Source organism: Cherax quadricarinatus, chromosome 44 (assembly GCF_038502225.1).
Source record: "Cherax quadricarinatus isolate ZL_2023a chromosome 44, ASM3850222v1, whole genome shotgun sequence".
NCBI lineage: Eukaryota > Metazoa > Arthropoda > Malacostraca > Decapoda > Parastacidae > Cherax > Cherax quadricarinatus.
This window is the reverse complement of record NC_091335.1, coordinates 9,023,072-9,036,416: the sequence shown is the minus strand read 5'-3', so window position 1 is coordinate 9,036,416 and position 13,345 is coordinate 9,023,072. Positions and strand designations below refer to the sequence as shown.

At 44.6% G+C, this 13,345-nt stretch overlaps 2 protein-coding genes across 5 annotated transcripts in view; one reads left to right on the top strand and one right to left on the bottom strand.

The window, feature by feature from the left end:
- Positions 1-13,345, bottom strand: part of LOC128697559 (tyrosine aminotransferase) — a 260,897-nt gene that overhangs the window by 221,093 nt on the left and 26,459 nt on the right. For both annotated transcript variants that reach the window (XM_070094076.1, XM_070094075.1), the window contains exon 2: positions 10,257-10,380. In XM_070094076.1, coding sequence (XP_069950177.1) covers positions 10,257-10,377 — 121 coding nt within the window. In that variant the 5' untranslated portion in view covers positions 10,378-10,380. The remainder of the gene's footprint in view (positions 1-10,256; positions 10,381-13,345) is intronic.
- LOC128697549 (fibronectin type-III domain-containing protein 3a) overlaps positions 2,929-13,345 on the top strand; it is a 662,917-nt gene continuing 652,500 nt past the window's right edge. For 2 of the 3 annotated variants that reach the window (XR_011393145.1, XM_070094072.1), the window contains exon 1: positions 2,929-3,402. The gene's annotated coding sequence lies outside the window, so the exon portion shown is untranslated. The remainder of the gene's footprint in view (positions 3,403-13,345) is intronic. The other variant, XM_070094074.1, reaches the window with a different exon arrangement.

Sequence of the window (13,345 nt, the reverse complement as noted above, 5' to 3'; positions counted from 1 at the left end):
GGTAGTTACCGTGGTACTGGTAGTGGTGGTAGTTTCCGTGGTGCTGGTAGTGGTGGCAGTTACCGTGGTGGTGGTGTTGGTAATGATAGTTACTGTGGTGGTGGTGCTGGTAGTGGTGGTAGTTACCGTGGTGCTGGTAGTGGTGGTAGTTACCGTAGTGGTGGTGTTGGTCGTGGTGGTAGTTACCGTGGTGGTGGTGTTGGTAATGGTGACAGTTACTGTGGTGGTGGTGCTGGTAGTGGTGGTAGTTACCGTGGTGCTGGTAGTGGTGGTAGTTACCGTGGTGTTGGTAGTTACCGTGGTGGTGGTGCTGGTAGTTACCGTGGTGGTGGTGCTGGTAGTGGTGGTAGTTACCGTGGTGGTTGTGGTGCTGATAGTTACTGTGGTGGTGGTGCTGGTAGTTACTGTGGTGGTGGTAGTTACCGTGGTGCTGGTAGCGGTGGTAGTTACCGTGGTGGTGGTGGTGATAGTTACTGTGGTGGTGGTAGTTACCGTAGTGCTGGTAGTGGTTGTAATTACCGTGGTGGTGGTGGTGATGCTGGTAGTGGTTGTAATTACCGTGGTGGTGCTGATAGTTACTGTGGTGGTGGTACTGGTAGTGGTGGTGCTTTTAGTGGTGGTAGTTACCGTGGTGCTGGTAGTGGTGGTAGTTACCGTGTTGCTGGTAGTGGTGGTAGTTACCGTGGTGCTGGTAGTAGTTACCATGGTGCTTGTGGTGGTAGTTACCGTGGTGCTGGTGGTGGTGGTGGTGGTGCTGGTAGTGGTGGTAGCTACCGTGGTGGTGGTGCTGGTAGTGGTGGTAGTTACGGTGGTGGTGGTGCTGGTAGTGGTGGTAGTTACCGTGGTGGTGCTGGTAGTGGTGGTAGTTACCGTGGTGGTGGTGCTAGTGCTGGTAGTGGTGGTAGTTACCGTGGTGGCGGCGCTAGTGCTTGTAGTGGTGGTAGTTACCGTGGTGGTGGTGCTGGTAGTGGTGGTAGTTACCGTGGTGGCGGTGCTAGTGCTGGTAGTGGTGGTAGTTACCGTGGTAGTAGTGCTAGTAGTGGTGGTAGTTACCGTGGTGGTAGTGCTAGTAGTGGTGGTAGTTACCGTGGTGGTGGTGCTGGTGCTGGTAGTGGTGGTAGTTACCGTGTTGCTGGTAGTGGTGGTAGTTACCGTGGTTCTGGTAGTGGTGGTAGTTACCGTGGTGCTGGTAGTAGTGGTGGTGCTAGTAGTTACTGTGGTGGTGGTGCTGGTAGTAGTGGTGGTGCTAGTAGTTACTGTGGTGGTGGTGCTGGTAGTGGTGGTAGTTACCGTGGTGCTGGTAGTGGTGGTAGTTACCGTGGTGCTGGTAGTGGTGGTAGTTACCGTGTTGATGGTAGTGGTGGTAGTTACCGTGGTGCTGGTAGTGGTGGTAGTTACCGTGTTGCTGGTAGTGGTGGTAGTTACCGTGGTGCTGGTAGTGGTGGTGCTAGTAGTTACTGTGGTGGTGCTGGTAGTGGTGGTAGTTACCGTGGTGCCGGTAGTGGTGGTAGTTACCGTGGTGCTGGTAGTGGTGGTGGTGCTAGTAGTTACTGTGGTGGTGGTGCTGGTAGTGGTGGTAGTTACCGTGGTGCTGGTAGTGGTGGTAGTTACCGTGGTGCTGGTAGTGGTGGTAGTTACCGTGGTGCTGGTAGTGGTGGTAGTTACCGTGGTGCTGGTAGTGGTGGTAGTTACCGTGGTGCTGGTAGTGGTGGTAGTTACCGTGGTGCTGGTAGTGGTGGTGCTAGTAGTTACTGTGGTGGTGGTGCTGGTAGTGGTGGTAGTTACCGTGGTGCCGGTAGTGGTGGTAGTTACCGTGGTGCTGGTAGTGGTGGTGGTGCTAGTAGTTACTGTGGTGGTGGTGCTGGTAGTGGTGGTAGTTACCGTGGTGCTGGTAGTGGTGGAAGTTACCGTGGTACTGGTAGTGGTGGTAGTTACCGTGGTGCTGGTAGTGGTGGTAGTTACCGTGGTGCTGGTAGTGGTGGTAGTTACCGTGGTGCTGGTAGTGGTGGTAGTTACCGTGGTGCTGGTAGTGGTGGTGGTGCTAGTAGTTACTGTGGTGGTGGTGCTGGTAGTTACTGTGGTGGTGGTGCTGGTAGTGGTGGTAGTTACCGTGGTGCTGGTAGTGGTGGTAGTTACCGTGGTGCTGGTAGTGGTGGTAGTTACCGTGGTGCTGGTAGTGGTGGTAGTTACCGTGGTGCTGGTAGTGGTGGTAGTTACCGTGGTGCTGGTAGTGGTGGTAGTTACCGTGGTGCTGGTAGTGGTGGTGCTAGTAGTTACTGTGGTGGTGGTGCTGGTAGTGGTGGTAGTTACCGTGGTGCCGGTAGTGGTGGTAGTTACCGTTGTGCTGGTAGTTGTGGTGGTGCTAGTAGTTACTGTGGTGGTGGTGCTGGTAGTGGTGGTAGTTACCGTGGTGCTGGTAGTGGTGGTAGTTACCGTGGTGCTGGTAGTTGTGGTGCTAGTAGTTACTGTGGTGGTGGTGCTGGTAGTGGTGGTAGTTACCGTGGTGCTGGTAGTGGTGGTGGTGCTAGTAGTTACCGTGGTGCTGGTAGTGGTGGTAGTTACCGTGGTGCTGGTAGTGGTGGTAGTTACCGTGGTGCTGGTAGTGGTGGTAGTTACCGTGGTGCTGGTAGTAGTGGTGGTGCTAGTAGTTACTGTGGTAACGCCATAATACACCAACAATCGTTAAGTTTTCGTTACCTTTCTTGTTTTATCTCTTGTTCCACACTTCGTACATCTTACTTGTCTCCCTCTAATTATATTTATAATCAGATCATCTCACATTATAAAACTGATTCTGACTTCAAAACGTCAAATGTTACTTACGTTTTATCAATGCATTAGCAGTTTTTTTTAATTGCACGTTGATTGTACTGGACATTAAATTAAATAACTTTGTGTAAAATTTTTAAAAGTATTTATAATTGAGTTGGTGAAGTGTTTGGTGTGGTTGGTTACTGGAGATAAATGTAATAACATAGTTGTATGGTAAATGAGGCAGTGAAGGCAAGATTGAGTGGCGGTGTGTGGCAACGACTGGATGGTTAACTCTGGGGGTTGATTTAAACCCTATTGACTATACTAGTTTATTGAGGGCTACACCTAACTCCATTTCCCCACCAGGTAAGGACACTGTAATCCTTTAAAAATGGGGATTCGAGGGAACTCCCAGCAGCGCATATACGCTGGGAGAAATACGCACCTGGGTGAGTATATCCTGTGGTGGCAACGTGATGGGCCAGGATGTAAACAACTGGTGGAGCCAGTGTATAATGTTCTGTCTGTGAGGGAGACTCGCTCTCTCCTCCCTAGCTAAACACCCTTCAATAAATCTAATTCTAGAGCGTATCAGCGGGTGATACAGTGTGCTGTGTTCGGGTGACCTTGTCACTCTGCTGGGTCAAGGTGAGTGACCTCCTTCATCGTCTCTGGCGGTGGGGGAAGTATATTGTTTAGTGGTTCGAATTGGATGGCCAGGTGATTCAATTTTTTCGTTTGTTCGTGTTTGAAGGTGGGTAGTTAGTATGTTGTTTGTCCAGTCACACGGTGGTGGGTGACGCTTACGCTCAAGGCTTGAGTTTTAATATTAATCTTAATAATAAAATTATTATTATTATTATTACAATAATGTTACGCCAGGGAATTTTGGCACTTGTAATAAACCTAGTCATCACTTAATAATTATATATATATATATATATATATATATATATATATATATATATATATATATATATATATATATATATATATATATATCACAGCTGGCGCCCGAGTTCGTGTTAGATACTCCTCAGGGAAATGAGTGCTGAAGGCTCGATCCTCCATCCTGTAATCTCTCTGCTTACCAGACCAATCAGACGCACGTAGTGCTAGTCTTATTGATGTGTGATTAATCAGATTGTTGGTGATGGGATAGCAATAGCTGGCAATGTGTGTGTGTGTGTGTGTGTGTGTGTGTGTGTGTGTGTGTGTAGTGTGGCCGGACGTATCTCCTATCCAAGTGTTACATCCGTTCCTGCTGCCGGATACATGTTGCAGTATTTTCCTTAAATTTATGGGGAAATGCTAAACCCGTAGATGTCATACAGTTCTCTGGGAAGTGAAAGGTGATCAGATTCGATCCGAGGAAGAGGATGGGTAGGTCCAGTTCCGACCGTGGACTGGATTACTCTTAGTGTTTTGTGTTGTGAATGTCAAGGTCGTTCCCCAAGATCGTTCACTCCTTCAGTCGTTCTCCAAGGTCGTTCATTTCTTTCAGTCGTTCCAAAGGTCGTTCACTTCCTTCAGTCGTCTCCATTATTAAAGGTGGAGGATGGATCCTCCATCATTATTAAAGGTGAAGGATGGATCCTCCATTATTAAAGGTGGAGGATGGATCCTCTATCACTATTAAAGGTGGAGGATGGATCCTCCATTATTAAAGGTGGAGGATGGATCCTTCATTATTAAAGGTGGAGGATGGATCCTTCATTATTAAAGGTGGAGGATGGATCCTTCATTATTAAAGGTGGAGGATGGATCCTTCATTATTAAAGGTGGAGGATGGATCCTCCATTATTAAAGGTGGAGGATGGATCCTTCATTATTAAAGGTGAAGGATGGATCCTCCATTATTAAAGGTGGAGGATGGATCCTCTATCACTATTAAAGGTGAAGGATGGATCCTTCATTATTAAAGGTGGAGGATGGATCCTCCATTATTAAAGGTGAAGGATGGATCCTCCATCATTATTAAAGGTGGAGGATGGATCCTCCATCATTATTAAAGGTGGAGGATGGATCCTCCATCATTATTAAAGGTGGAGGATGGATCCTCCATTATTAAAGGTGAAGGATGGATCCTCCATCATTATTAAAGGTGGAGGATGGATCCTCCATTATTAAAGTTGGAGGATGGATCCTCCATTATTAAAGGTGAAGGATGGATCCTCCATTATTAAAGGTGAAGGATGGATCCTCCATCATTATTAAAGGTGGAGGATGGATCCTCCATTATTAAAGGTGAAGGATGGATCCTCCATCATTATTAAAGGTGGAGGATGGATCCTCCATTATTAAAGGTGGAGGATGGATCCTCCATTATTAAAGGTGAAGGATGGATCCTCCATTATTAAAGGTGAAGGATGGATCCTCCATCATTATTAAAGGTGGAGGATGGATCCTCCATTATTAAAGGTGAAGGATGGATCCTCCATCATTATTAAAGGTGGAGGATGGATCCTCCATTATTATTAAAGGTGAAGGATGGATCCTCCATTATTAAAGGTGGAGGATGGATCCTCCATCATTATTAAAGGTGAAGGATGGATCCTCCATCATTATTAAAGGTGGAGGATGGATCCTCCATCATTATTAAAGGTGGAGGATGGATCCTCCATTATTAAAGGTGGAGGATGGATCCTCCATTATTAAAGGTGAAGGATGGATCCTCCATCATTATTAAAGGTGGAGGATGGATCCTCCATCATTATTAAAGGTGGAGGATGGATCCTCCATTATTAAAGGTGAAGGATGGATCCTCCATCATTATTAAAGGTGGAGGATGGATCCTCCATTATTAAAGGTGAAGGATGGATCCTCCATCATTATTAAAGGTGGAGGATGGATCCTCCATTATTATTAAAGGTGAAGGATGGATCCTCCATCATTATTAAAGGTGGAGGATGGATCCTCCATCATTATTAAAGGTGAAGGATGGATCCTCCATCATTATTAAAGGTGGAGGATGGATCCTCCATCATTATTAAAGGTGAAGGATGGATCCTCCATCATTATTAAAGGTGGAGGATGGATCCTCCATCATTATTAAAGGTGGAGGATGGATCCTCCATCATTATTAAAGGTGGAGGATGGATCCTCCATCATTATTAAAGGTGGAGGATGGATCCTCCATCATTATTAAAGGTGGAGGATGGATCCTCCATTATTAAAGGTGGAGGATGGATCCTCCATCATTATTAAAGGTGGAGGATGGATCCTCCATCATTATTAAAGGTGAAGGATGGATCCTCCATCATTATTAAAGGTGGAGGATGGATCCTCCATCATTATTAAAGGTGGAGGATGGATCCTCCATCATTATTAAAGGTGGAGGATGGATCCTCCATCATTATTAAAGGTGGAGGATGGATCCTCCATCATTATTAAAGGTGGAGGATGGATCCTCCATTATTAAAGGTGAAGGATGGATCCTCCATCATTATTAAAGGTGGAGGATGGATCCTCCATCATTATTAAAGGTGGAGGATGGATCCTCCATCATTATTAAAGGTGGAGGATGGATCCTCCATTATTAAAGGTGAAGGATGGATCCTCCATCATTATTAAAGGTGAAGGATGGATCCTCCATCATTATTAAAGGTGGAGGATGGATCCTCCATCATTATTAAAGGTGGAGGATGGATCCTCCATTATTAAAGGTGAAGGATGGATCCTCCATCATTATTAAAGGTGGAGGATGGATCCTCCATCATTATTAAAGGTGGAGGATGGATCCTCCATTATTAAAGGTGGAGGATGGATCCTCCATCATTATTAAAGGTGGAGGATGGATCCTCCATCATTATTAAAGGTGGAGGATGGATCCTCCATCATTATTAAAGGTGGAGGATGGATCCTCCATTATTAAAGGTGAAGGATGGATCCTCCATCATTATTAAAGGTGGAGGATGGATCCTCCATCATTATTAAAGGTGGAGGATGGATCCTCCATTATTAAAGGTGAAGGATGGATCCTCCATCATTATTAAAGGTGGAGGATGGATCCTCCATCATTATTAAAGGTGGAGGATGGATCCTCCATTATTAAAGGTGGAGGATGGATCCTCCATCATTATTAAAGGTGGAGGATGGATCCTCCATCATTATTAAAGGTGGAGGATGGATCCTCCATTATTAAAGGTGAAGGATGGATCCTCCATCATTATTAAAGGTGGAGGATGGATCCTCCATCATTATTAAAGGTGGAGGATGGATCCTCCATTATTAAAGGTGAAGGATGGATCCTCCATCATTATTAAAGGTGGAGGATGGATCCTCCATCATTATTAAAGGTGGAGGATGGATCCTCCATTATTAAAGGTGAAGGATGGATCCTCCATCATTATTAAAGGTGAAGGATGGATCCTCCATCATTATTAAAGGTGAAGGATGGATCCTCCATCATTATTAAAGGTGAAGGATGGATCCTCCATCATTATTAAAGGTGAAGGATGGATCCTCCATCATTATTAAAGGTGAAGGATGGATCCTCCATCATTATTAAAGGTGAAGGATGGATCCTCCATCACTATTAAAGGTGAAGGATGGATCCTCCATCATTATTAAAGGTGGAGGATGGATCCTCCATCATTATTAAAGGTGAAGGATGGATCCTCCATCATTATTAAAGGTGAAGGATGGATCCTCCATCACTATTAAAGGTGAAGGATGGATCCTCCATCATTATTAAAGGTGGAGGATGGATCCTCCATCATTACTAAAGGTGAAGGATGGATCCTCCATCATTATTAAAGGTGAAGGATGGATCCTCCATCACTATTAAAGGTGAAGGCTGGATCCTCCATCATTATTAAAGGTGGAGGATGGATCCTCCATCATTATTAAAGGTGGAGGATGGATCCTCCATTATTAAAGGTGAAGGATGGATCCTCCATCATTATTAAAGGTGGAGGATGGATCCTCCATCATTATTAAAGGTGGAGGATGGATCCTCCATTATTAAAGGTGAAGGATGGATCCTCCATCATTATTAAAGGTGGAGGATGGATCCTCCATTATTAAAGGTGAAGGATGGATCCTCCATCATTATTAAAGGTGGAGGATGGATCCTCCATCATTATTAAAGGTGAAGGATGGATCCTCCATCATTATTAAAGGTGAAGGATGGATCCTCCATCATTATTAAAGGTGAAGGATGGATCCTCCATCATTATTAAAGGTGAAGGATGGATCCTCCATCACTATTAAAGGTGAAGGATGGATCCTCCATCATTATTAAAGGTGGAGGATGGATCCTCCATCATTATTAAAGGTGAAGGATGGATCCTCCATCATTATTAAAGGTGAAGGATGGATCCTCCATCACTATTAAAGGTGAAGGATGGATCCTCCATCATTATTAAAGGTGAAGGATGGATCCTCCATCATTATTAAAGGTGAAGGATGGATCCTCCACTATTACACACAATTACATAGTTTACTTCACCCTTCAAGTGCTTTTTGATCCAAGAAAGTGGCTCAGTCACTTTTTCGCTGTATTCTCTTCAAGATTGATGGACTGATTACATCGACTCCAGGCTGAGGGACTGATTACCTCAAACTCCTTCTGATCTTCACCATTCTTCTTTGCCTAGGACTGATGAAGCCACTGTGTGGCGTAACGTTTCCACAATAAAGATACCCAAATGTTGCTCGTGTTTCTAATTTATCAACTTACCGGTTCTCTGAACCATTTATCTTCAGTTTTATTCTTGTGTTTACTAATGGGCTTCGTCTGTCCTCAAGATTATCTATTCCTCGCCTATGACACTAAGTCTCCATACTATTGAGAGTCTAATGGTTGTAATTATAACCCTATTTGTTTAATGGGGTGACCGGGTAAGCTAGTGGAAGGCTTCGGTCAGATGATCCAAAGCTCCAGCTGTGGGGCCATCATATGACTAAGACCCGCGTCAGGAAACACTTATCCTGTTTCCTGACTAATCTTACTTAACCTAACTTAGCGTCAGCTTCAGTTGTTTCAGACTATAGAAGTAAAACTCTTCTCCAGGACGAGGGACTGACTACCTGAAAACTACGCCTTCAAGAGTGTTGAATTTATTACATCTTTTATACATCTCTACTGGTTCTGCTGCCTGCTCTGTACTCGACTAAAGACGCCTGCTGTGTAGGTGAAACGTTTCTGTATAAGAGATGTTTCAACGAGACGCTGTCTGTGAAGGCCAGAAGGGTACAACATAGTTTCGTAGAGGACCAACATGACAAAAGGGAACATTGTTAGTGTCAGCAATGCGAACACTTTTGTGTTCTTAAATTCTGTGGGATAGAGAACAGCCACCTTAGGCTCTTATAGCAGGAGGAGCAGGAAATTAACTAGACACCGGATGTATTAGTGACAGATGTGTGAACTAGATTACCATGAAGTGTATTAGCGTGGAGAAATGCGAGTCTGATATCTAGAGGACCAAAGGTCGTGTTTAGATTTTGTAGGATGGCGTTATAAGACAGGAATTTTTTGGAGAAGTGGGGTTAGGAGAGAATAATATCCGCTTAGCACAGAAGTAGACAGAGTTGATGAAATCGGGAGGATAGCCAAGGCGAAGAAAAATAGATCTGTGAAGAGTGTGAATATCCAAGTCAAGAAATTGATCGTCACGGATGTGTAGGGCGAAGAGGAAGACAAATAAGTTTTCCCTCTTAAGTGTTGGATGTTAGTGAACTGTTCCAACCTCGGCATTGTGTCTCATTCTCTGATAGTGGCTCTGAAAGGGATGTTTTACGTAAATAACGACGTTTCGGTCCGACTTAGACCATTAACTAGTCACACACGAAGGTAAGGGATTCAGTATATATACGAAATGAGGGCAGGGACGGGACCAAGAGAGGAAGAAGAAGAAGAAGAAAGATTGAAGCAGAGAGAATGTAAGTTACGTTACACTTTCGTTTTAGTTGCAGTTCAGGATAATACATTTCACTCATCAGTGTGTTTATTTTATCTTTGCAACTCTAGAGTTGTAATGTGGTGGGCAGACAGGATTTCCCGTCTAAAAATATCTATTTTTTTAGTCGTAAATCCTCCCCTCTCCAGCTACAAAAAATCATTAGCTTCCAGGGGTTGACCAGAGGGCTATAAATTCATACGATATATAACTATGGTGTTCAAAAATAGATGTGTTGTAAGTTACTGTACAAATCTGTAAGACCTGATTTTATATATAAAAAATGTAAAGCGTGTTTTAAATTTTAGATTATTTTCAGCGGTTATTTACACACTGAAGAAGGAGTTTGAGGTAATCAGTCCCTCAGCCATGAGTCGATGTAATCAGTCCATCAGTCTCTTCAAGGCTAAGGGACTGATTACCTCAATCTCCCTCTGATCTTCACTGTTCTTTGTACTGGACTGATGAAGCCAAAGCGTGGCAAAACGTTTTCTCAATATAGATCCCCAAGTGTTGCACTTGTGTCAAATTTATAATTTTACACATGTTTCTCAACACCTGTTGCTGCTGCCGTTTACCCTGGCAGCAAGTAGGTACCTTGGTGGTTGTCCAGCAGCAAGTAGGTACCTTGGTGGTTGTCCAGCAGCAAGTAGGTACCTTGGTGGTTGTCCAGCAGCAAGTAGGTACCTTGGTGGTTGTCCAGTGCTGTAGGTCGCATCCACTGGGGAGGTAGGGGAAGAGGAATGAAGTATCCAGGTGAAAATAAAGCCAGTCTGATGATATGGCTTTATGGGTTTATCTTAGCTTTAACCCCGAGGGTTAAAAATCCCAAACAACAGCTTCTAATATTAAAAAAAAGAGAATTAAATAGTAGCTTATATATATATATATATATATATATATATATATATATATATATATATATATATATATATATATATATATATATATATATATATATGTGTGTGTGTGAGTGTGTGAGTGTGTACTCACCTATTTACTCACCTATTTGTGGTTGCAGGGGTCGAGTCCTAGCTCCTGGCCCCGCCTCTTCACCGGTTGCTACTAGACCCTCTCTCTCCCCGCTCCATGAGCTTTATCAAACCTCGTCTTAAAACTGTGTATGGTTCCTGCCTCCACTACGTCATTTTCTAGGCTATTCCACTGCCTTACAACTCTATGACTGAAGAAATACTTCCTACTATCTCTCTGACTCATTTGTGTCTTCAACTTCCAATTGTGGCCTCTTGTTTCTGTGTCCCCTCCCTGGAACATCCTGTCCTTGTCCACCTTGTCTATTCCACGCAGTATTTTATATGTCGTTATCATGTCTCCCCTGACCCTCCTGTCCTCCAGTGTCGTCAGGCCGATTTCCCTTAATCTTTCTTCATAGGACATTCCCCTTAGCTCTGGAACTAACCTTGTTGCAAACCTTTGTACTTTCTCTAGTTTCTTGACGTGCTTTATCAAGTGCGGGTTCCAAACAGGTGCTGCATACTCCAGTATGGGCCTGACATACACGGTGTACAGTGTCTTGAATGATTCCTTACTAAGGTGTCGGAATGCTGTTCTCAGGTTTGCCAGGCGCCCATATGCTGCAGCAGTTATCTGATTGATGTGTGCTTCCGGAGACATGCTCGGTGTTATACTCACCCCAAGATCTTTCTCCTTGAGTGAGGTTTGCAGTCTTTGGCCACCTAGCCTATACTCTGTCTGTGGTCTTCTGTGCCCTTCCCCTATCTTCATGACTTTGCATTTGGCAGGATTAAATTCGAGAAGCCATTTGCTGGACCAGGTGTCCAGTCTGTCCAGGTCTCTTTGAAGTCCTGCCTGGTCCTCATCAGATTTAATTCTCCTCATTAACTTCACATCATCTGCAAACAGGGACACTTCTGAGTCTAACCCTTCCGTCATGTCGTTCACATATACCAAAAATAGCACTGGTCCTAGGACCGACCCCTGTGGGACCCCGCTCGTCACAGGTGCCCACTGTGATACATCATTACGTACCATGACTCGTTGTTGCCTCCCTGTCAGGTATTCTCTGATCCATTGCAGTGCCCTTCCTGTTATATGCGCCTGATGCTCTAGCTTCTGCACTAATCTCTTGTGAGGAACTGTGTCAAAGGCCTTCTTGCAGTCCAAGAAGATGCAATCAACCCACCCCTCTCTCTCTTGTCTTACTTCTGTTATTTTATCATAAAACTCCAGAAGGTTTGTGACACAGGATTTGCCTTCCGTGAATCCGTGCTGGTTGGCATTTATACTCCTGTTCCGTTCCAGGTGCTCCACCACTCTCCTCCTGATAATCTTCTCCATAATTTTGCATACTATACACGTCAATGACACAGGTCTATAGTTTAGTGCCTCTTTTCTGTCTCCTTTTTTGAAAATGGGAACTACATTTGCTGTCTTCCATACCTCAGGTAGTTGCCCAGTTTCCAGGGATGTGTTGAAGATTGTGGTAAGTGGTATGCACAACATATCTGCTCCCTCTCTAAGGACCCATGGAGAGATGTTGTCCGGTCCCATTGCCTTTGAGGTATCGATGTCCCTTAGCAGTTTCTTCACCTCCTCCTCATCTGTATGTATGTCGTCCAACACTTGTTGGTGTATTCCTTGTTGGTGTCCCCATCTGGTCTGTCCCCCCAGAGTCCTTCCTGTCTCTACTGTAAATACTTCCTTAAATCTCGTGTTGAGCTCCTCACATACCTCTTGATCGTTTCTTGTGAGTTCCCCACCTTCTTTCCTCAGCCTTATCACCTGGTCCGTGACTGTTGTCTTCTTCCTAATGTGGCTATACAGCAGTTTCGGGTCAGATTTGACTTTCGATGCTATGTCGTTTTCATACTGTCTCTGGGCCTCCCTCCTTATCTGCGCATACTCGTTTCTGGCTCTTCTACTAATCTCCTTGTTTTCCTGGGTCCTATGCCTCCTGTACCTTTTCCATTCTCTGTTGCACTTAGCTTTTGCCTCCCTACACCTTCGGGTAAACCAAGGACTCGTCTTGGTCTTCCTATTATTTCTGTTTCCCTTGGGAACAAAACTTTCCTCTGCCTCCTTGCACTTTGTTGCCACATATTCCATCATCTCGTTTACTGATTTTCCTACCATTTCTCTGTCCCACTGAACCTCCTGCAGGAAGTTTCTCATACCTGTGTAGTCCCCCCTTTTATAGTTTGGCCTGTCCCCTTCAGTTCCTGTTACCTTCTCCACTTGTAACTCTACTATATAGTCAAAACTCAGAACCACATGATCGCTAGCTCCAAGGGGCCTCTCGTAAGTGATGTCCTCGATGTCTGAACTGCTCAGGGTGAACACAAGATCCAGTCTTGCTGGCTCATCCTCCCCTCTCTCTCTGGTTGTGTCCCTGACATGTTGATGCATGAGGTTTTCAAGTACCACATCCATCATCTTTGCTCTCCATGTTTCGGGACCCCCATGTGGCTCCAGGTTTTCCCAGTCGATCTCCCTGTGGTTGAAATCGCCCATTACCAGTAACTTTGCTCTGCTCGAGTGAGCTCTTCTTGCCACCTCAGCCAGTGTGTCCACCATCACCCTGTTGTTTTCTTCGTACTCCTCTCTTGGCCTCCTGCAGTTCTGTGGTGGGTTATACATCACTCCAATGACTACTTTATGTTCTCCGGACTGAATTGTACCTACAATGTAGTCTCTTTCTCCAATCA